General features: G+C 41.2%; 1 protein-coding gene across 1 annotated transcript in view; it reads left to right on the plus strand.

Moving 5' to 3' along the window:
- Positions 1 to 25: 25 nt before the first annotated feature.
- The window catches only part of ATP6V1A (ATPase H+ transporting V1 subunit A), a 30,389-nt gene continuing 8,356 nt past the window's right edge, over positions 26 to 22,058 (plus strand). Inside the window, exons 1-11 of the mRNA XM_062515520.1 lie at positions 26 to 88; positions 12,382 to 12,476; positions 14,134 to 14,262; positions 15,761 to 15,975; positions 16,683 to 16,820; positions 17,309 to 17,460; positions 18,276 to 18,438; positions 19,617 to 19,725; positions 20,543 to 20,665; positions 20,753 to 20,867; positions 21,982 to 22,045. Of these exons, the coding sequence (XP_062371504.1) occupies positions 12,395 to 12,476; positions 14,134 to 14,262; positions 15,761 to 15,975; positions 16,683 to 16,820; positions 17,309 to 17,460; positions 18,276 to 18,438; positions 19,617 to 19,725; positions 20,543 to 20,665; positions 20,753 to 20,867; positions 21,982 to 22,045 (1,290 nt within the window). The 5' untranslated portion in view covers positions 26 to 88; positions 12,382 to 12,394. The remainder of the gene's footprint in view (positions 89 to 12,381; positions 12,477 to 14,133; positions 14,263 to 15,760; positions 15,976 to 16,682; positions 16,821 to 17,308; positions 17,461 to 18,275; positions 18,439 to 19,616; positions 19,726 to 20,542; positions 20,666 to 20,752; positions 20,868 to 21,981; positions 22,046 to 22,058) is intronic.

Below are 22,058 nucleotides of genomic sequence, written 5' to 3' on the forward strand. Positions count from 1 at the left end.
GCGCGGGGCCCGGCGTCAGCTGATTCAGCGCCTCCTTTGCCGCCGCCGGAGGGACTCGGGTGGATTTGGGCGCGCCGGGCCGGCCCAGGTGAGACGCTCGGCCCCCCTCTCTCCCTGCCTTACACTGTTGCCTCCGCCTTTCCCGAGCTGGGCCCGGGGGTTGCCCTCCTCTGCGGTGAAGGGGGGGTCGGCTCCCGCTGGTCCCCGCCCCGCTCGGACCCTGCCCGGGAAGGACGCGGTCTCCCCGTGGAGCCGCTCCAGGGGGAGCGCGGATCCCGGCTCTGCGGCGCGGGTGTCGCTGGGGCTCTGGGCAGCCGACCTTCACAGAGCCGGTCCCGGCAGGACAGCCCGCTGGAGGCGGCCATGTGCTTCCCCGTCCCGCTTCGCAGTGGGAAAGCAGCCCCTCAATGAAAAACCTGCGCAGCGCTCGGCGAAGACGCCCAATGAGATGCTTTAGGGTTATACCACAATTCCTTACAGAACAGGAACGGGGTGATAGCGGCAAGGTTCTAGTGCCGGGTCATCCCATCATCTTGAGTGGGTGGATCTGAATCCTTCGGTACCTTGACCGCAGCCCAGCAGAGAGCGAGCAGCAAGGTTATGGAAGAGGAATGTTACTATGGGCTTCTCACTGCAGCCCACCCGTGGCGGAAGAGCCCCCCTGGTGTTTTGGAGTTGAATATCCTGGTGGCACATCAAACGTGCTTCCTATTCCTGTAGCCAGTGACAAAATCCTGCCTTAGGCGAGGTGTTCCAAACTTCACACTTGGCATTCACTTAAACTCAAGGAAGAAATCTTGCATGACTGAATTCTGGATGATAGCATTCATGTTACAGGTAGCTGTGACGTTGGAGTATGTGGCACATGTGTCAAGATCCATCCATTTAATTCAGTTGCCCAAAGTGATTTACTTTCTTAGGTAGAAAGTAAAGTCTTTTTTCCTAAGATTTTACTGTCTTCCCTCAGAGAATTTGCACTCCTGCTGGGCATAAGAGCAATTTGGCAATAGTTTTATTCATTGTAATGCAATACTTCAGCAAAGTACACTGGCTATTTGATCTAGCATGGTATTTCAAATGCTAATTCTGCTTGATGAAGTGGAGAGGGGGTGGAAAAGTAGGAAAACCTGCTGACAGACTGCTAGAACTGATTTATTAGCAAGAATATGCCAAATACAAACTGGCATTTGCAAATGAAAGTTTGAGTAACTGAGGCTGATCTTCAGTTATGCTGTATTTGTGCTGACTTCTGCACTGTGCAGATCTGCAGCAGCTGAAAGTTTGGCTTCTCTGTGTGGTACTTTCAAAGGCCTTTTCAGTGACCAGCAAATATACATATTTAATGGTATCTATATTTTATTATTTTCTATGTAAGAATATGTGAAATGAGATCAAAATCTCCAGGTCTTTGAATTACCAAAAATACTGCAAATTATTTTTGCTATGCTTGTCAGTCTGTAATGCTAAGTCCTCTGGGAAAGTTTTCATCTTTTATGTGGGGAAAAAATCAGTCTTAATTTTGTGATCAGGTGGCAAAGTCTGACATTCAGAAATACTAAATCACCATGGACATCAGCTTGAGAGAACAGGGAAGAAGAAGTTAAGGCAACAATGGAAAATGGCTGCTGGCATCAGCTGACTGTTCAAAGGGGGTTTGTAGTCTTGTGTTGCAATAGTAACACAAGATCTCAGTTTCCTGTAAATGCTGCCTTGTCATTTTCCAAATAAAAAATTATTTTCTCTAGGTAGTGCTAATAAGCTTGAGCTGTGAATGGCTAGTGTTGCTTAATTTTTATAGAGCATTAGCTTAAATTTAGCTTTTATTTTGGTATAAATATATATTAATGGTTTTATGCCTTATTGTCCCTGATTTATAAAGTCTGTGGGCCTTAAGTGTCCTTCTGTTGTCTAAATTTTTTTCTCCCTATGATTTCATGTATTTGTCTTCCAGACTTGCATGGGTGCTAGTGTTACACATTGTCATCCAAAGGTGCTACAGACCAGCAGGTTACCAGATCTGAAGATCATTTCAGAGGCACCGTGCCAAAACGCCCCTTGTGTTTTGATGCCATAATACTATGTCTTTGGGCTCTCAAGCTCTGAAAGTTCCTACTGATGGGTTTCCCCTGTGGTTTTAAATTGCATGTTTGTGAGCTATGGCTGTGTTCCTAATTATTCTTCTAGAAAGAGTATAAGGATTACAGGATAACCCAGTTGGGGCCTTTGATTACTTCGATGTTGACCATAAAATGTTGAATGCTACTGATGACCAAGTAGTAATCCTTTTTTCTCCATCTTTTTAAGAAAACTTTACAAAACATAGACTGTGCATCAAACCAATGCTGCACTGCCTGAAATATAGTCTTTTCTCCATACTTGTTTCATTGGTTAGAAAGTGGGGGATTTCAGACTTGGAAATATTAAGGCATTGTTGAACAATGATATCCACATAATTTATTTTTTTTTTAGGCTGGAATTTTACCAAGGAAAACAGACCATGTAGTCAACTGGAATATAATGCTCATTCATTCTTACTCAACAACTTAAAACATGTGACTTCTTTAGCCTTCCAGCCGGGCGGACAGAAATGGTGTTCTCCTCTAGGAGAAGAAGCAGAATGAATTTAAACTTTTCAGCCTTTTTTTCTTGTACAAAATAAGTCAGTAATCACCTAAATTCCAACGTGCAAAACCAGCTTAGACTGGATCCTCTGTTTGTTATTGTTGTGCCTTCTTTTATGTTATGAAAAGCTTGTTGCTTGTCTTTGATGTGCTCACTCCATTCTTCCCTTTGGGAGTGGACAGCTAAGCTTATACCAAATTCTTGGGTTTGGTCATCTCTCATGGCATTAAGTACTCTCATAAATATTTTTTGTTTGGTTACTTTATTTCATCCAAGCATTAACTTCTCCAGTATTTGTCAAGCTCTCAAGTTCAACACCCCTTTATCTTAAAAACATTGACCGTTTGCTGCCAGGTTTTTAGACAGCGATATATTACATAGCTGTTCTATCAGCCTTTGCCTCCCAAGGCCTGGCTTTACTGAACCAATACACTTGCTTTGAAAACCAGTAAGATATATATGGATAAATTCTGAAAGTCTAACAGACTACTTAACTAGTCTAAAAACTACTTTACTACCACTTAACTAAATGTCAGGTAAAGGCCAGTTTTAGCTGCTGAATTTATTTGCTTGCTTCATCAGCATGACTACTCCCCTGAGCTTGTGTAATGGTAAAATTCAATGTCACTGCTCACTCTGCTCAGAAATAAATTGTGTGACCGTGCCCCCTCTAATAGTTTACAACTTTTTGGGGATGTATCAAAATCTTATGGGGATGTATCATTTTGTTATGTATCAAACGTAATCAACAAGGACCCAAACTAGTATGCCAGGTTGCCCCAGTTAGCAGCCACTCACTGTGCTGAACAGGTAAATGAACTAAAAAGCCTGCTGAAAATAGACCCATTGCAGATACAAATACTTGAGAGAAGTGGTATTCTAGAGGGTCTCTGTGGTTTAAAAGCCTTATCTTTGTCCTTCCTAATTAATTAAAAAGTGCTCCAGCCTTGTAAGGATTCTCATAGCCAAGTTGAAATGTTGGTGCTCTGGTGAGTTTCAGGTGACCAGTCTGCCCAAGTGTGTTTTTGCCAGACAGCATCCCCTGAGAAATGCTAGAAGGTGTGCTGTGCAGATGCCGTGTCCCATCTTTAGGCTGCTGTAAGCTATGCTTGCTTACTAAGTGGCTTGCTGCAGTTCATGTAAAACAGAGGTGGTTTGGATGTCTGTGATGCTGGTCTGTGTTCTGTGCCCTAAGCATGAGGACCATTCCTTTTGTGGTTGGGATGGTTTGGTGTGAGGAGGTATAGAAAGGATATGGGAAAAGCCATGGACTTCATAGAGAAACAGCTGTGCCTTTATGGGAATAACTTATTATAGCTGAACAAAAGCTTTCAGGTATGCAAATTTTGTGTGAGAGTCTGAAGAATTACTTGACGGTTTGTTAATATCTGAGCAGAGAAACTGCATCTTCCAAGAACTTTGGTTAGTGGTACAACCATTTGGTCCTTGTTCCTGCTACGCTGTATCATTACTTTATTTCCCTCTGTGAAAGTAAGACCTTAAAAAGCAGCTCTTCGGAAAAAAACATAAGATGGTATTTTAGACTAACTGCAGAATATGTTGGTAAAGATGTCTAAATAGGCAATTCTTTTATGTCAATTGCTATAGATCCTTTGTTATCATGAGATAAATTTGCCTGAGCTGGTAGATATTCAGACAACCACCACGATATGTGGTTTAAACAGTGTTGAAATTTAATATATTGGAAGGCCTCTGGCTGTTCTAAAGAGGCTGTAAATAATTCAGGTAACTGAACATAAAATTTCTAAATGTAGCTTAACTTGCTTTAAAACATAAAGATGCAGTTTTTCATTACAGGAAAAGTCAGCCTCAACCTAATTTCCTTTTACTGGAATCCAGTGCCAGTAGGTGTGCTGTGATTCCAACCATGTGTTTTATTATACAAAAGGTGCTATGAAAGAGTACTTCTATCTGCTAGGGATGCTGGATCTTTCTCAAGGACTTTCATGCAGACTCAGTCCTGGTTCGGCTCTTCAAACTAGCTGTCAAATACCTTGCATAATAAACTGGAGATTCCATAATTTACCACTGTTAAAGGTGATCTGAAACTTACGTGTAATGATGAAATGTTTCTTCCAAATTCATGCTCAGTATTTTAGCCATTCCACCTGGGAGAAGGGGTTAGGCTGTAGAGAGACTTAAAGAGGAGACAGTGTGTTTTAATAAGCCCGAACAACTTGTATGATTCTGTATGTGAAACTGAGCCTGACTTAAAAATCTAGCAACAGTTGTTTTGTCAAATTGCACCCCTTTTGTCTGTTGAGGTAAGATCTTCAGTTCTTCAGAAGTGACTCTGCTGAACTGTAGTACAGTTTGCTGTTATAGTCTCTTACAGCTATGTTTTCATTTCATTTTAGTGCTTGTCATCTTAAAGGTTAGAACAACAAAAAATATTTCAAGTAACAGTGCCAAATACACCTGAGAATCGAGTGACTTTTACTTAATAAAAGCTAGGGTAGATTTTAGTTTGGCAGTAATGTTAGTGAGGTTAATGAAAACTGTTCATCTTGAGGAAATGACTGAGCATTGCACTGAGCAGATGGCTGCAGAACTTTTCAGCCCTAGCAGCTAGATGACAGGATCAGGATAAGAAAAGAAGGTCGCTATTAAGCACAGAAATCAGTTTTTGTATTAGTGTTCTGTATTATGGTTTGGATTTCTGTTGCATTAGATCTTTCTTCTGTATGAAAGTCTATCAAGCCAAAGGGCAGACTGTATAGCAGGCTGACAGGAATGTCAAATTTTTCACAGTAATAAAATTATGAAGCAGTGTAGCAAGTAAGAACTAAGGAGAGACTCATCAATTTCGTCCTCTGGAGAAGGCGCAGCTGAGAGGAAAGAATTGGTATAGAAAACCCTGTTATAGAAAACTAGCGTAAGAGTCAGTTGATGAACATTTTTTCACGTGGACAATGTGGTTTTCTGTAGTAACAGCAGTATTTTAATGGATTTAGCTAGGAACTTTATCAATTCTAGATATAGCATGATAGCTGCATTTTGATGTTTGGAGGTCACTTATCTACTGAGCTGATCAGATCTTCAATGGGTCAAAGCAGTTATGCAATTAACACATTTCCAGTCTTTCTGTCTGGCTTTACTTTTGCTGCTGATTTCTTGGTCATATTCAAACAGCTTTGTTCTAGTATTGTTCTGGGCTAACTGAAGCAATTTCCCAAGCTGCTGAATAAAAGCTTGGGTGTTTGAGTAACAACTTGCAATGGTACATCTTGCATGGATGGACTTCACATGCTTACTTTAGGAATATGTTGTATGTAAGTATCAAATATAAATATATTGTTGTGTCTTTAGCTTGTATGCAAGGCACGGTTATTTGAAGTATACACTTGTATGTATTGGCATTCCCACAGCTAAGTCTCCATCTGTTTTTAGGAAGAGGCCAGTTGGAACATATGGTGGACTTCACGAATTCAGTGTCACATGGTCTCACTTTGTAGCCATTGTGTGCTGCAATGGCAGTGGCAACATAATTCTCTTTCCTGTCTCTTTCCTTGAATACACGTGGCTTTACGTGTATGTGTGCTGAGAAAAGCAAGCCTCATGTGAGAGGAAGGGGCTTATAGGAAACCAAGGAGCAAGTTATGTGCAAGATAAATGATCTTGTAACGTTGCAGATGGGTCCACAGTGTGTAGCTGAGCATCATTTAAGCAGGTTCTGGATTTATCTAGAGCAGAGGTGGCCTAAAAAAAAAAGTAAGTGCCCTGTGACAACTGAAATTGTATGAATAACTAAATGGAAAAATGTCCGTATTGTTGACTTTAAGAAATAATCTTTCTAGCTCAGACGGAAGGTTGGTGCTGTTTGATTCACAATGTCTGTGTCATGAGAAGACTGAGCCACATGGTTGTTTTGAGCACAGGATATGACTTCTGCCTGGTTTCATGAGAGTGCAGATGACACAGTTGGAAGGTGTTTGATATAGCAGAGGGTTCTGCTGCCATACAGAGGGACCTGGACACACTGGAGTAATTGGCTGACAGGAATCCCATGAAGTTTGACAAAAGGAAGTGCCAAGTCCTGCACCTGAGGCAGAATAACCACGTACCCTGCTGCAGGCTGAGGACTGATTAAGTGCTGTAAAGAAGTGGGCATCCCCAAGCTGAACACCAGCTGGCAATGTGCCCTTGTGGCAAAGGCAGCCTGCAGTATCCTGGGCTGTGTGTGTAAGAATCTTGCCAACAGGTTTAGGGAGGTGGTTTTTCACCTTGGTTAAACTTGATGGAAACCACAACTCGTGTGCTGTGTCTGGTTCTGGGTTCTCCAGTAGAAGAAAGACATGGATGAATGGTGTGCATCCAGAAAAGGGCCACAAAGACTGTTAAGCAATTGGAGGTAGGAAAAGCAGACAAGAGAGCTGGGATTATGTAGCCTCAGGAAGGGAAGGCTCTGAGAATCTTACTGTAAAGTATATAAACACCTGATGCGAGGGAGCAAAGAAGATGGAGCCAGACTCTTCTCTGGTGGTGCCTGCTGGAGTAACATGACACAATGGGCACAAACTAAAATAGAGGGAATTCCCTTTAGACATAGGAGATCACTTTTACTGCAAGGGTGTCTGAACACTGGAACAAATTGTCCAGAGAATTGCGGTGTCTTCATCCTTGGAGGTAATCAAAACACATTTGGATGTGACCATCAGTTTGTGTGGAGCAGGGTGTTGGAAGTAGATAATTGCCGGAGGTGCCTTCCAACCTCAGCAATTCGGTTGTTTAGTGACTGAGAAATATGGAGTAATTTTCCCTGCTGTCTTATAGTAAAATCATAATTCTGCATACTGTGAAGGAGCAGGTTTCTTTCCTGAGAATACTATTGGGCTTCCTTTCCCAGTGACCTGTGTTAGAGCTCTGGGTGTGGTTTTGTTTTGTTTTTTTTTGTGAGACAATATCCCAAGTTCTAGATATGAAAATACTGCCAAACTTTTGCATTTGTCTAGTAATTCAGGCACTATATTTTTTTAATACTTCCTCTTAAAAATATCATCTATTAGAAGGGGAAGTTTAAACTGTCCTAGTTACAGGAAATCTGTGGCAGTGACTGTCCTGTTATTTGAGGCTCTTGCAACAGATTTTCATGCAGCTGACACCGGGATTTATGCACTGTGTCAGAGTCTGCTCAGGTGATCATGGTAAATATTGGCTGTGTTGAGTCTGAAGCATCACTCCAATGTGACACTAAGCTGATAGTCCAGTGTGAGTGGTAATCTTTACTATCCTATAATGGATAGGTTTTTTACTAAGAAGAGGAGGTATTATTTTCTTTGGAAGACTCTTTCGCTACATTTTACTGTTTATGCCTATTAAGGTTCTCTGGATATCAAATGTAAGGGCTTATCTTTTGACTCTGTTTTTCTACCCTTGGAAATCAAAACACATCAGTCTGTTTCAGATGTACTAAAATCTGTGACCTTGAAGTTCAAAATTTTTCCAGCAGAATGATTCCTGTTACTGGTGACTTACTGCTGTAACCAAATTACTGATACTGTGCTGTTCACTACAGCTGTGGTTAGTGTCTAAGCTTTTGTGTCCATTTGAAGTGTTGGTAACCCTAGAAGTTGCGAAGATTGGCTTGAGAAGTTGTGAGGACTGCAGGGAACTCTTCAGCTTCGTGCAGGTTCTTGGGGAGGGATCACACAGATGCTCATGTTCTGAACAGCAGCTGTCACTCAGGGTGGCACAGCTCTCTGCTTTGTTGAGATGCTGGATGTTGTGCAATTGTGTTAGTGCTTCTGCTGGCCAGGGAAAGGGCTTCTGACTCCTGGAGGCAATCAGTACTGTTCAACATGCTCAAGGAATTAGTATTGCAGTGTGTTCAGCACCTCCCTGTGCAGACTGTTGTTAAACAGTTGCTCTGTTAAGCTCTTCCAGAGCACAGCACACACTGACATGGCTGTATTACACTGGAGGGCTGGCAGGTGAACTGATTCCAGCAAAAAACATGCACTTCTTTCAAGGATTTTTGTGTAGTTGTATGCACCACTCGGGATATTGGAATTCCCGGCTTTGTAGGAGGCCCTTAATGCAAACACCGAAGTCTTTAAATTTCTTCTGCTCGGTCCTGTGCAGTAGGGAGGGCACAGATGGGAGTTCAGCTGGGCTCGAGGTGGCTGGAATTGCTATTGCGGCATTCCTCGGTGCTGGTGGGAGAGAGAGGGAGAGACTGATGACTCATCAAGTCAGGTGGTTGTGCCTCTGCTGTGTGTCAGAAATTTCTTTCCCCTCTGCAGCAGGCTTTCTCATCCCTCTGTGTAGGGGCACTAGAAGGACGATTATTTTGCAAGTGGTGATGCTTCACTGCTGAATTCTGGCTTTTTAATTGGGCCTGTGGGTTTTGGTACTCCTTTATTCTGCAAAATAAGGTAAGGATCTGTGTTTATGTGATAAAATTGTCGTAGATTTTCTTCCTTGCTGCAAAAAGGCTCCTTCTAAAAATCTCACTGGAGTCTGAATTTTTGAAAATATCTTTGTGTTAAGGCAGTTCATCCTATAAATTCTGCGTCTGATCAAATGTTAGATGCAAAACCCTGGACCAGTGAAGGAAAAGGGGTTTCTCCAACATTGAGAGCAGGGCAGTTACCTTTTTGGGGCTACTGTGTAACCAGATTACTGTGCTGGAGAGAAACCAAGATAGAAAGCTCAGGTTATGGGCTCTTGTTTAATTAGGACTTTAAAATCAGTGTAATAAATCACCTTTTTTAGTCAGAGAAGGTTCTGCTGCAAGTAATACTTCAATTTCTGGCACTATTAATCAGAATATGACTGCTAGAGTTTAAGAGCATTTTTGAAATCAATTGGTGAACTGTTTTAGATAAGGAAGATGTAAATTGTAAAGGATACAAGATGCATCTTTACTCATAAGGGAATTCAAATTAAGCTAGTATCCTATGTATGTGTGCTAGTAGACTTCTGTAGGAGGGAATTGCATATAGTGCCTAATATCCTGTGCTGGCAAGAGGCTTTTCAAAGGCCTCAGGAGCTCTGTAGATTTCTAAAATGGTCAGCTACCATGGCTTCTGGGGTACTTACATGCTTTAGGGAATTTAATTTTCTTTGAGTACTGACAGTGAAAACATCTAACTGGGTAGGAAGGTAACACAGCATTTTGGCCCTTAAGGACTTTTCCATATAAATTGAAAATCCATAGTGCTAGTACACAAGCACAAGAAAATGATGCAGGGATAAGTAACAGCTTTTTTTTTTTCCTTGTTTGTATTCATTGTTAAGAAATGTGTAGCCCCTTAAAAAGAGGTCAGCCTGGCTGGGTGGGCAGTGGCTTTGTGTAGACTGTACTTTGGAGTATAGCGGAGGTGAAACAAAAGTTAGAAAGAATTCACGTCTTTTATTCTCGGAATAGTTAATAAGTATGTGTTTAAAAGCTGTTGGTGCAGATGCTAGAGATCATGGTAAAGACAGGGTTTATTAGTGTGTTGCTAGGTGGTCTATTGGAGGAATCCCCTGCTCTTTTACTTGGCTTGGCCAGTAATTTGGAAAGGAGGCTGTAGAAAGACAGAGGGAGCAGAGCAGCCACAGGAACAAGAGAGGCAGGTGCTGGCTGTCAGGATGTTGCCATTTAACTGCAGAATGGCTGTTCTGAGGTTCTTACTTGCCTCCCTAAAAGATAAACAGTCAAGCAGGTTTTGATTTTGAAGAAAAGTTAATTTAAATTGAAACTGGCCCAGTGTTCCTGCTTTTCCTTGCCTTTTATTTGACTCTTTCATATGGGATGTTGCCTAATTGCCAAGCTGTGTCACTAATTCAGTTATGAGAATGCGATTTAACTCTCTACCGTGCTTTTAGAGATGATGTTGGTAGTAGGACACTGGATGTTGTTCTGTATGGTATATTGAAGTAAATGTTTAATTTGGATTTATAAGAACAGCTGCTGCTTTCTGTATGAACAGCAATTGTGTTTGATTGAGTTTTGCAATGTTTCAATTATTAAAAGCAAAAAATAAAGATGAGATAGTTGTGTTAGTCAGATCAGAACCAGCTCATACCAGCTGCTCAGGAACTGCAGATTGCTTTGCGAGGACCTCCCCTCTGCCATTTTTCAGAGGAGGCCTTTGAGAAAAAAGCAGTGACATTAAAATTGTCTCCTATGTCTAAACACCAGGCAGTATGAAAGATAACCTATGGCTATGGGGGTAGAGGGATTTAATTTACATCTGGCTTAGCCTTTGGGCTCAAGACCCTTTAGCAGGTCTGCTCCAAGCTGGTGGAGATTGAGCCATGATCAACTGTTGTGGCTGCTGTGGAATAAATCCGTGGCAGCCATGATAGACAGTGCAGTGCACAGAGACATGGAGCCTGGAAGAAGCTATTCCTTCAGGATGAACGGGGGTTCAAAACTGTGGGAGATCTTTTTCTTAAGGAGCAGTGCCACCAATTTAAAACTTATAGATCAGTAAAGAGGCCAAGGGGCAGAGTACTCATATTAAAAAGCTGGAAAGTAGTTGTAGGATTTCAAGAATAGCCCATGTCAGCTACTGCTCTCCAAGAATAGGCAAAAATGTATCCTTTGATTGGAAGGAAAGGGTGGCAGTGTAAATTGTTGCCTTGCTTATTGTACACAGGGCAGGTTTTTAAGCCTGAATATGCCTTTGTATTTGCTGCCTTGTGGAAGCTGCTGGGTTAGATTAGGCTTCTCTCAAAGACTGAGTGTGAGTGTCAACAGATGCTTCCCAGTTCACGTCACCAAACCTCCTCCTCCAAGAGGAGCCTTGCTGTTGATTAGCACAGGAGCACTCTGTACTTGGGCTGCCATAGTGCACCTTTCACCAGGGCTGTGTCCTAGCTGTGTCTGTACAGGAGAAATGGGAAGAGTGTGGCCTTACAGTTCTCTAACACCCATCAGTTTCCAAGGTAACACACAGCATGATAAGGGCTCACAAACCAAAACCATTAAATCCTCTGAATCCTCTGATCCGTACGGAAGAGGGACAGCCCAACTGTCAGCCATAGGACAAACATGGATGGGGGAAGTCTACTGATAAAATTTCCAGTGCCAGTTGTTCAGATTTGCTAAACAGTTACTGGCAAGAGATGCCAGCCTGTTGCAAGTTGGGGGTTTTGGCCATTATGCAGCACAATTCTTCTGTAATGCTCTGTGGGTTTCACTGAAAGCAAGGACTGCGTAAATGTGGCTATGAAACACATAGAAAGGGCTCACATGTTTGTGTGCTGATGTTTCTGAAAATCTGTGTTTCTTCTTCTAAATGCTGTGATTCGGCACCTTAACATAGCACAAATTGAATTTGCACAATTAATATTTGTAGTATTGCATTTTAGAGACTGGTGGCAGTAGACCCAGAACATTCTCTTGCTCACTCGGAATCATGGAAAACTCCATATTTTGAAGGAAGGTAAAGAAATGTGGAATACAAGAGATTTTCTGTTGTTTAAATATCCTATTACCAAGCTTAAAAGCAGTGCAGCTCTGTTAGGGAATTGTAGCACTGCATCTTTTTCATTCAGTAGCATTCTGTGGACCATATTACAGAGTGATATTCTACCCCTGTGTTTCTGCAACAAGCAATCTCAGATCTTTTGTTTGTTGAAATGAGTTACTTTTTCACTTTTTACAGCTTTAAAATCATAGCGGTTCAGGCTATGAGGTCAGAATTCTTTTTAACTGGAAATAAGAAGAGAGCAGTGGGAAGAGAATGAACTTAGTACATTTGCGTGTTCTTCAGGACTGACTCTTATTTTTTTTCTATTGTTCAGTTGAACAGGTAAAATGGACTTCTCAAAACTCCCCAAAATCCGTGATGAGGACAGAGAGGCTTTTGTTGGCTACGTTTATGGAGTCTCAGGACCTGGTAGGTATTATTTTGTAAAGGAAGTAATAAATTTTGTTTTATCTAGGATCTTGTAAATCTTCAGTTGAAAGCAGAGGAGTATAAAATAGCTCTAGGTGGTGCTTTTCATCTTTTTTGGGGTGGGGACTTAAAGAAGGATTTCTGATTTACAGGCTGATAAGCTATTAAAAAAACTGCTCACAAGGTGTTACTATTAATTAACCTTTTAAAAAAAGTAATGAGCAGAAGTAGGCAGTTGAACAAAAACAATAATAACAAAAGGTAAGCTTTCTGTATGAGATAAAGCCCCTTGTTTGGAGATCTGCAGGGCCCAGTATGCTAAGCTTCTCTAAAAGGGTATGAAATACATAGTCCGTTCTCACTAAAAGTGATATCCCCTGTGCTTTCTGAGGTACTCAGTCCCTGTCAGTGTCAAGCTGTTCTGTTTACTGCACCGTGTGCTGGGGGAGCTCAGCAAGGAGCCACAAGAGTCAGAGAAGGTGATAGAATGTGGTGATAGCGCTACTGGGAGAAGGAGAACTCTTGCTTCATCTTTATCAGCTGAAATACTTTAGGCTCTGATAGCAGCAGCTTTTGAATACATGCAGATTCCATTGGCTTTTCTGCTCCCTCCTGCATTCTCTTCTCTTCAGAGTCTTCTGTGATGGAAAGATTGGGAATGTGAGAACAGAAGATTAGCAAATATTTTTGTTAATGCATCATGTTTGATGAATAAGAAATTTTCTCCTTTAATAGGCACAAGTTTTTTAACTGGAAATTCTGTAACTGCAGAAGTGGTACTTAGAAACAATTTTAAACTGACACAGCTTTCTTTCCCAAGAAGTGGAAAATGTATTTTTGTGTAACTATGTGAATCCTGTGTGCATTACTGTTATCATAATATACAATACATGATAAATTTTGTTCTAAAGCAGCCAGGACTCCATGTATGACCTGCTGAAATCGAACTCAAAGCAGCGGGAAGTTTCAGGCCCAAAACATGCTGCACAACAGTATTAATCTGTTGAAAGTTAATTTAAGTGCCCTAAGGTAGATGTCATTTACTACAAAATCAAGGAAAAACCAATGTTTTCTTAAAAGCTTTCTAGGCATCACTTTAGATGCAAGGATATGTAGCAGGTGCCTTGGCTTAATCTGTCCATGTTTATGTCAGCATCTAGATGCTACCAAGGTAAACAGAAGTTTAAGTGACTTGAAAATGCTGGTCCCCAACCACAGGTTTATATAACTACCAAGCATCAGGCAAGTTTTGCCATTTTCTTTTAATTTAATCAGATGAGAATGTGGCCCAGCTCACTGCAAGGGAGAAATGCCTACAGAACTTGTTTGTCAAAGTTCACAGCATCTCACGCCCTCAACGTTTGCAATCTGTCAAGATAGATAAGAGAAATTATGGCCTGAATTGTCCTGTGAATTACTACATTCTCATAGTGTCCTCTTATTCTGGATAAAGAACTGAGTGAAAACTGTAGGAAAACTTATTCTTTTGACTTTTAAACTAGAAATAGCAGGGGTAGTGACATCCTTCTGTGAAGTCAAGAGTGTGTGTCTGATATGGGTGAATACCAGGTTTACTGTGCAGTTCTTACTGGCTTGTGATGAGTAGATTTCCTGAGCTGCAGGGAAAATAACTCACCTATGTGCCCATCTTTTGCAGTGGTCACAGCCTGCAACATGGCTGGTGCTGCCATGTACGAGCTGGTACGAGTAGGACACAGTGAGCTGGTGGGGGAAATTATCCGGCTGGAAGGTGATCTGGCAACTGTCCAGGTGTATGAAGAAACATGTATCCTTTTCTCTGTTCCCTCTGTGCCTCCAGATCACACAGCTCAGGGTACTGGTGATGAGGGTAAAGGGGATGGAAATAAGCCCTGGATACTTTGGGTTCTGGCAGGACATCTGTTCTGCATGTATTTTGTAAATTTTGATGGGTTTGAGGTGAATCTCCTCTTGTGCAGCTGTGTAGTGAGGAGACTTTTTTTTTAACTGGAAATTGAAGTGTACCTTAGAATTCAAGTGCATTTTAATGTCTCTTTGTTAGGGCAATTGGCAAGTGTCAACCATAAATGGCAAAACTGAGCAATATTTGTGCATCTTTTTCATTGCTGTTGATACCTGTGCTTGTATAATGCTTAAATAAGAAATGCAAAGTGGGCAGGATGCCTTCTTGTGGCCAGAGTATATTGCCAAGCATAATAGATTACACTTTTTCTCTTGCAGTGGGCTTACAGCATCTTGGTCCAGTATTTACTCTGAAATCTAGGCAATTGAAAATATGTTTTTTATTACATATATATGAGAGAATGTCAGAAAAGAAGTCATGAGACTTGAAGCCAGGCCTCTTTCCCCCTCCCAAGGGAGCTGTGTATATCTGTAGAGCCTAGAAAATAGGCTGTGCTGGCTCCTAAACCTTGGTTCTGAGGAGCTTGCTGGTAAACTGCTGACTAGGTCCTGTCTCTACCTAATAATTCATCATTTTAGATGGCATCATTGTTGTAGTATCACGTAGCTTTCCATCAGTACATGGAATAAGTTTGAGTATAGTTTACTTTTAATTTCCTTTTGAGTAGAAACTCAGTCATAGGCCTCTCTGAAGTCAACTTGTATTTAATCTCTTGAGTTTTGTATAAGTTTTGGAGGTTTCTGTTTTATTCTAGCAGGCCCTTCTGCCAAGGTGCTGGCCCTTTTGCAGAGGAAAGTCCATTGTGCATCTTTGAAGCTTAGGTAGTGCATAGACGCGACAACTTGATACAAAACGGGAGGGCAATAGTGCCGGTCTTAGACAAACTCCTTTTAAAATTGGGCTGCTGTTGAAAAAAGCTGTGCAAGGCTCAAGATCCAAACAGTTATGTTCTCCAAACAAATTCTGAAGTGAAAGTTTCCATATTCCATAACATTACCTGACTTAAACAGCCTAATCTGTTTTCTAGGTTTGAAGATGTAAGAAATGTCTGATGTTTTGTCATCCCACTGCTTGGCATTCCAGTGAACTCATCCATATTAGTTGACATTAGTTGCCATCAACAGTTGACTTGAACAAACGATCATAAAGCAGACTATGTGTCACTACTTTGCTTCCCTGATGGATGGTGAACTTTTCTGTTTGAGCAAATTCAGAATTTAGTATAAAGCCTACATGCTTCTCAAATGGCTGATGTGTAACATAGGAATAGTATTACCTTAAAGTCAGAAAAGGGGTTTGAGAGTATGATGTGTGAGCCTGGTGACTTCTGCCTGGTTTATTTCCCTTGTTCTGGACAAACTTTTCCTCAGCAAATCTCTAGCTGGTGTCTCTGTAGGAGATCCTGTGCTCCGTACTGGGAAGCCCCTATCAGTGGAACTGGGGCCTGGCATTATGGGGGCTATTTTTGATGGTATTCAGAGACCTCTCTTGGACATTAGCACTCTGACCAAAAGTATCTATATCCCTAGAGGTGTCAATGTGTCAGCTTTGAGCCGAGATGTCAAATGGGACTTCACACCTTCCAAAAATCTGCGGGTAGGTTCTGACAATCCTGTGTTTCCCTCTTGCTCCTCTACCCCCAGAGTTTAGGCCTGGAGCAGTGTGCTAAGGCTGTGACTGCTGGGACCTGTGGTTAATGCTGCATTTATTGAAGTTTGCAAAAAGGAGTTCTAGTAGGTGGTAGTAGATGTGTGAGACTGGATGGGGATCACCAAAACTTACTTGATATGACTTTTACGGTGCATTGCTGCTGCATGTGAGACATTTACAGAGTTTTATTATATTTACCAAACCATAGAGAAACTTGTGGAATTACAGCAAGCATTAGCAGGAACAGGTGTTACCTGAGCAGAAAGAACGACTGCAGCACCCAAATGGTGAAGGTAGTCTTAGAGCTGGAAAATGTGGCTTTAGTGCTTTGCATCATCTTTCCTCCAACTCTGCAGGCTAGTGTATGCTTTCTGGTTTTAGCACATGAGGTTGAGAGGTGGAAAAGAAACGAGGAAAATTCCTTTTGTCTGTCAGTAATTGCTCCTGTCTGAGCCTTGAAAGGCATTTGAGCACAGCTAGTGTTGCTAGCAATGCTGTTGGAGTAATGAGTTATGTAAATGAGCTACTGTGCTGTAACAAGGAATTTTTAAAAGGGTTAATCACAGTGCTAGACTTAATAGCTGTAGTGTATTTTAAAGTTTGTCAAGGTTCTTTTTTAAAAGTTATGACTAACAGACCTGTTCTGATTTTAGGTTGGCAGCCATATCACTGGTGGAGATATTTATGGTGTGGTGAATGAAAACTCCCTGATTAAACACAAAATCATGCTGCCCCCACGGAACAGGGGTACAGTTACATACATTGCTCCTCCAGGAAACTATGACACTTCAGTAAGTCTCCTGAACAGCAGTTGCTGGTATATTCCATGTCTCTTTATAAGGCTGATGTACTCTTTCTGTTCTACATGAGGCCAGGTAAAGTTTCATGTAACAAGGTGTCTGAGTTAATGATCACTTCTGCTACCCTGCCTGCAGGGGTTGCATTATTATTTTGTGCAGCTACTTTCTATGTATATGGCTTCCCAATGGTATTTCACTGTGCCGTGTTTGATGACCTCTGTGGGGATCTACAGTATCTTATGAATATGTGAAATTCAGTTGCTTTTCAAAAGCGTATTTTTAATGTATGCTGTATCTTGCACTGTTTTCTCCAAGTGGCCTTGTAAATACGGGAAAGAACCTTCCCTCAGGAGGTGATAAATGCATGTTGAGCTCCATGGTGTTACCAAAGGCTGTGCAGAGTAGTTGAGATGAGAATCTGTGTTCTGGTCCAGCATGCAGCTGTTTGCTTACTTCATGTGTCTGGTGCTCTCTGTTAGGATGTTGTGTTAGAGCTGGAGTTTGAAGGTGTGAAGGAGAAGTTCACTATGGTGCAGGTGTGGCCTGTACGTCAAGTCCGTCCTGTTACTGAGAAGTTACCAGCCAATCATCCTTTATTAACTGGCCAGCGAGTCCTGGATGCCCTCTTCCCGTAAGTACTTCCTTTTATTTTCTACTGTGTAAGAAATCTCTCTCTTAGGGGAAAGCAGAGGCAGGAGACCTTAGAGCCTTAGATTTTTTTAAGGGTAAGCTTTCACCATGTGTCACAGCATAATCTTAAAAAATATTTAGCTGAACTTCTCATCTTTATTTGGCAGGTGAACCCACTGGTGTAAAAAGAACGTTTAACAAAACTGTTCTAGTGCATTTATTTAGAAAAGACTGGACATGCATAAACTTAGCATAACTATGTCACATCTACAGAAAGACTAGAACTCTCAAGCTTGGTATCTTCATTTGAATGCATGAGTAGGATATCTTTCCATGGTCTTGAGGATGTGTAGTTTACAATGATTTTGAGGTTGCCACTTAGGAACTAACTGTTGCACTTAACTGTAACACAAACTGCTCATTTAAGCAGCTAACTTCTAAGGCACTGCATTCAGTTTTTTGGTCGTAAAATATTGTGCTGCTTATTCTGTAATGCACAGCTAAGTACAGTTGTTCTTTTCTTAGCATTTGCATTCCATTGCTGCTTCCAGCTGTGAAAACTGCTGTGTTTCAAGCCCAAAAGTCATGCTGTCATATCAGCATAAGTCATATACTTCAAGGACAGGAGAAGAAAAGGATGGTTTAATCAGTTGATATTTTAATTTAGTGAAATACCGCTGTGTCTCACTCAGAACATTGAATGTGACTCCTGTCATTCTGCTTTTGGTGAGGGAGTTCTAGTGGAAAATATATTCTAAGATGGGAAAGAGCTGTTTTTTAGTTCCTTGCAAATCATAGTCCTTTTTCTTTACTCAGGTGCGTACAAGGAGGTACAACAGCAATTCCTGGGGCATTTGGTTGTGGAAAGACTGTGATCTCACAGTCTCTTTCAAAGTACTCCAACAGTGATGTCATCATTTACGTAGGCTGTGGAGAACGAGGAAATGAAATGTCTGAAGTACTGAGAGATTTTCCTGAGGTTAGTATGGAGATTTTGTGGAGAGTAAACCTTCCTGGGAAGAGTTGCTATCATACTGGTATTGTAACTGAGTAAAATATCATGTTGGTAGAGTGACTTGAAAAGATCCTCTTGGATCCCTTGAAGCTCAGGCAAAAGTCCCTTTTGGGTTGTTCAAGAATTATTTCAGTGGCCCCTTAGTAAACATCTGGGCTAATTTTTGGTGTATCTTCTAAGTTGTTTAAAATAAAGCCAGAATGAATGTCAGAGAAGAATTTAGCACAGCTGTAAGCATCTTATGTGTCACTGGTCATGTCTCTAACTTGACCATGCAAGATATGCAGCATCCCTTTACAAGTTGCAGGGTGGTGATACAGTTACCAGATATTAGTTTGACATGTTAAGCTTTGGAATACCATTTGAATGAAGTAGAAAATAGCTTGTTAAAAAAAAAAACTAACAAAAAACAACAAAAACCAAGTAACAGGTTTACCAATGCTTGTACCTGTTACTATGTTTTAGTGAAGTTGTTGTGCTGGGGTCAGATAGTAAGAACTGTCAGATGGAAACTTCACTGTCAGAAATAAGGAGTAAAAGGCTTAGGTGTGTTGATAGGTGGCAAAGTCAAGCTGAGGTGGCCTTGAAGAAGGTAGATCCCAGGGTATTCATAAGTGGAATTCCACACAAATGTCAGGGTGTACATTCTGTTATTCAGGTGCTTGTAAGGCTTCACTGAAGTTAAAAATGTGGTTTTATGTCCAGTTGTCAAATACTAACTTGGCTTCTTGCAGATGGAGGGGAAAAAAGCTCTCTGATACCTAATGGACTAGGACAGGAGGCTAAGAATTTTTAGTTCTTTCAGCCTGGAAATCTGAGAGAGGACAACATGCTTCCTTGTGCAATGGGTTTGGCATTACTTATTTGATTGGGATCAGCAGGGATTTGGCAGTTGCAGAAGTTGAGGTGAGGCTGAAGCATGTACATTAACAAGTTAAACTATATGCAGTCTGAAAGACAAACCAACATACCCTAAAATTTTGAATCTCATCTCTGCTCTTAGTAGAATAGCTGTGAGGAGAGTATCCTGATACAAGGCAAGTAAAACAGTAAAAAAAAACAAAAAACAAGCAGTGAAAAATTTAACAAAAAAAACTTGCTACTGTTACAGTTTGAGTGTTTTTCCTTTTCTTGCATTTTAGTTAACAATGGAAGTTGATGGCAAGGTAGAAAGCATCATGAAGAGAACAGCTCTGGTAGCAAATACTTCCAACATGCCCGTGGCTGCCAGAGAAGCCTCCATCTATACTGGTAAGATTTATGAGAGGATAGAGAAAGTTGTGTGTATAAAGTAGGCCATTGTGCTCTAATATTTTCAGTTCCTGAGATGGCCATATGGAGAATACTGTCTAGTTTCAGGAGTAAACCCTTTCAGATCTTGCCTGTACCACATCTTAGTATCTGAATTGAATCTGACTTGCTTGCATATAATTGCCATTTCTGAATATTGAGTAAAATTTGTTTATAAGGTGAACTTAAACTGTCCCAGGAGTTGTGTAGGTTTTCTGCATGTGTTAATTCTGTAAGCTTTAGGTTTTGACTAGCTTTTTGGTGACAAGTACAGCTACTTAATGGACAGGAATAGTATTCTCTGAGTTGGCAGACTAATCTTTCCTTTGCAGCTTTTTAAAGGCTTTATTTAAAGTTCTTTCTTATGAGCAGATGTCAGATAATTCAGATAAAACATGACCTTTTCTCACTCTTGTATTCTGATGGTTTGAAAGGGAAGGAGACATTTTACAGTAAGAAGAGTCTTTCTTCATGGTTTCAGTGAGGGAAAGAGTAGCATCAGTGACATTGCAGTGTCTCTTCAAAGAAATACACGTGAATGTAGGATGAGTCTGAGTGGCTCATAAACAAAAATGAGGAAATTGAGAAGAAATAAACAGCAACAGCAAAAAAGAAAAGACAGCGGGGATATAAGCAAGAAGAAACAGTAATTTCCATTGTCTGTTTCCATCGAAATGGAAACTCAAATGATTTGGTTTATTTGCATCCTTCTGACAACCCATAAGCATAGAATTCCTTTCTGAACTGTATCCGCAGCATGCTGTTGTCTTTGTTACAGGAATCACCCTGTCTGAGTATTTCCGGGATATGGGCTACCATGTCAGTATGATGGCAGACTCTACTTCCCGATGGGCTGAGGCCCTCAGGGAAATCTCAGGGCGACTGGCTGAAATGCCAGCTGGTGAGTAGCCTTTCCTCAGTCTAGTCTTGCAAATGCAGCCCTTCAGAGTCTGAGCCTTTGTCTGAATCTGTGTGTTGGTGTTTGCAGACAGCGGTTATCCAGCCTACCTCAGTGCCCGTCTGGCCTCTTTCTATGAGCGAGCTGGGAGAGTGAAGTGTCTGGGAAATCCTGAGAGGGAAGGCAGTGTCAGCATTGTTGGAGCGTGAGTGCTGCATTGCTTTGCCTCTGCACTGGCTGCAGTTCTTCCTTGCTGTTTTTGATGACATGTTACCTTTTTCCAGATAAAAAGGTCTCGTTGCTCTGTGCTGCTACAGAACGTAAAAATTTGGGAATGAGTAGGTAGATACTTAGTCTCTGTTCACCCAGAACTGCTGTTAAATTGTGCGTGGGGGTAGAAAGATCTGATGTGGATGGGTGACTGTGTGGTGTGGAATCACAGGCACAGCAATCAGATCAAGTGGCTCAGAGTAGAATGTCATTAGAACTCTCTGAAAAGTATGTCAAACCATGCTCAGAGCAGAAAAGAAGGGGCAGTTGGAGCAGCAGTGTGCACTTGGAGGCATAATGAATCATGACTCCCATGCTCAAATAGAATAGAATTCCATGAAGCAGCATATCTCAGGCTGTGATGTGCTGTGAAAAGCATGATGTCTGCAGGCATTCTCCTAGGTGATACTGGTTTGTGTATCATACCGTGGGCAAAGTGGATTCCCTGTGTTTACAGGGGGCCTCTGGCATCTGTAAAAACACCCAGAGCTGATTTTTTTGCTCTGCTTAGTTCTGCTGTTCACAACATACATATATACATACATGAGGGCTTTCTGCTTTTAAGATTTGAAGATTTTTATTTTTTTTTAATCTCTGGGAAGGCATGTATTGTAGTGTCAAGTACAAATGAAGTAGTTACTGTATAGGTTAATATAAAAATAATTTCAGATTGAGATATTGTTTCCTGTAAAATCACTGCACTGTGTATTCATCATGTTCTATCAGCACTCTTGCTGAATCTGTTCCAATTGAGACAAGTTTGATGATCCAAGCTGGAGTTACTTCCTAGAGCTAATGAGACTGAAATTATACCTTAATACTGTCAGTCAGTCACTGATGTAGCTATTTTATGGTATGCTTGCTATATGCTTACCCCTGTGGGTATGCATCAAGCACTTTCTGCAAACATATTGCAATCTATTATTTACTTGAAATCATGTTGACTTTTCTGGTTTCTCTGCACTGATCTGTACAGTCAGTCAGTTCAGTACTTCAGTTTGAACTGTGAAAGCAACTCTGATAACCTTTCCCTATCTCTTCCTGCTCAGTGTGTCTCCCCCAGGTGGTGACTTCTCTGATCCTGTCACATCTGCTACCCTGGGCATTGTTCAGGTATGTCCCACAA

Source organism: Cinclus cinclus, chromosome 2 (genome assembly GCF_963662255.1).
Source record: "Cinclus cinclus chromosome 2, bCinCin1.1, whole genome shotgun sequence".
Classification (NCBI taxonomy): Eukaryota; Metazoa; Chordata; class Aves; order Passeriformes; family Cinclidae; genus Cinclus; species Cinclus cinclus.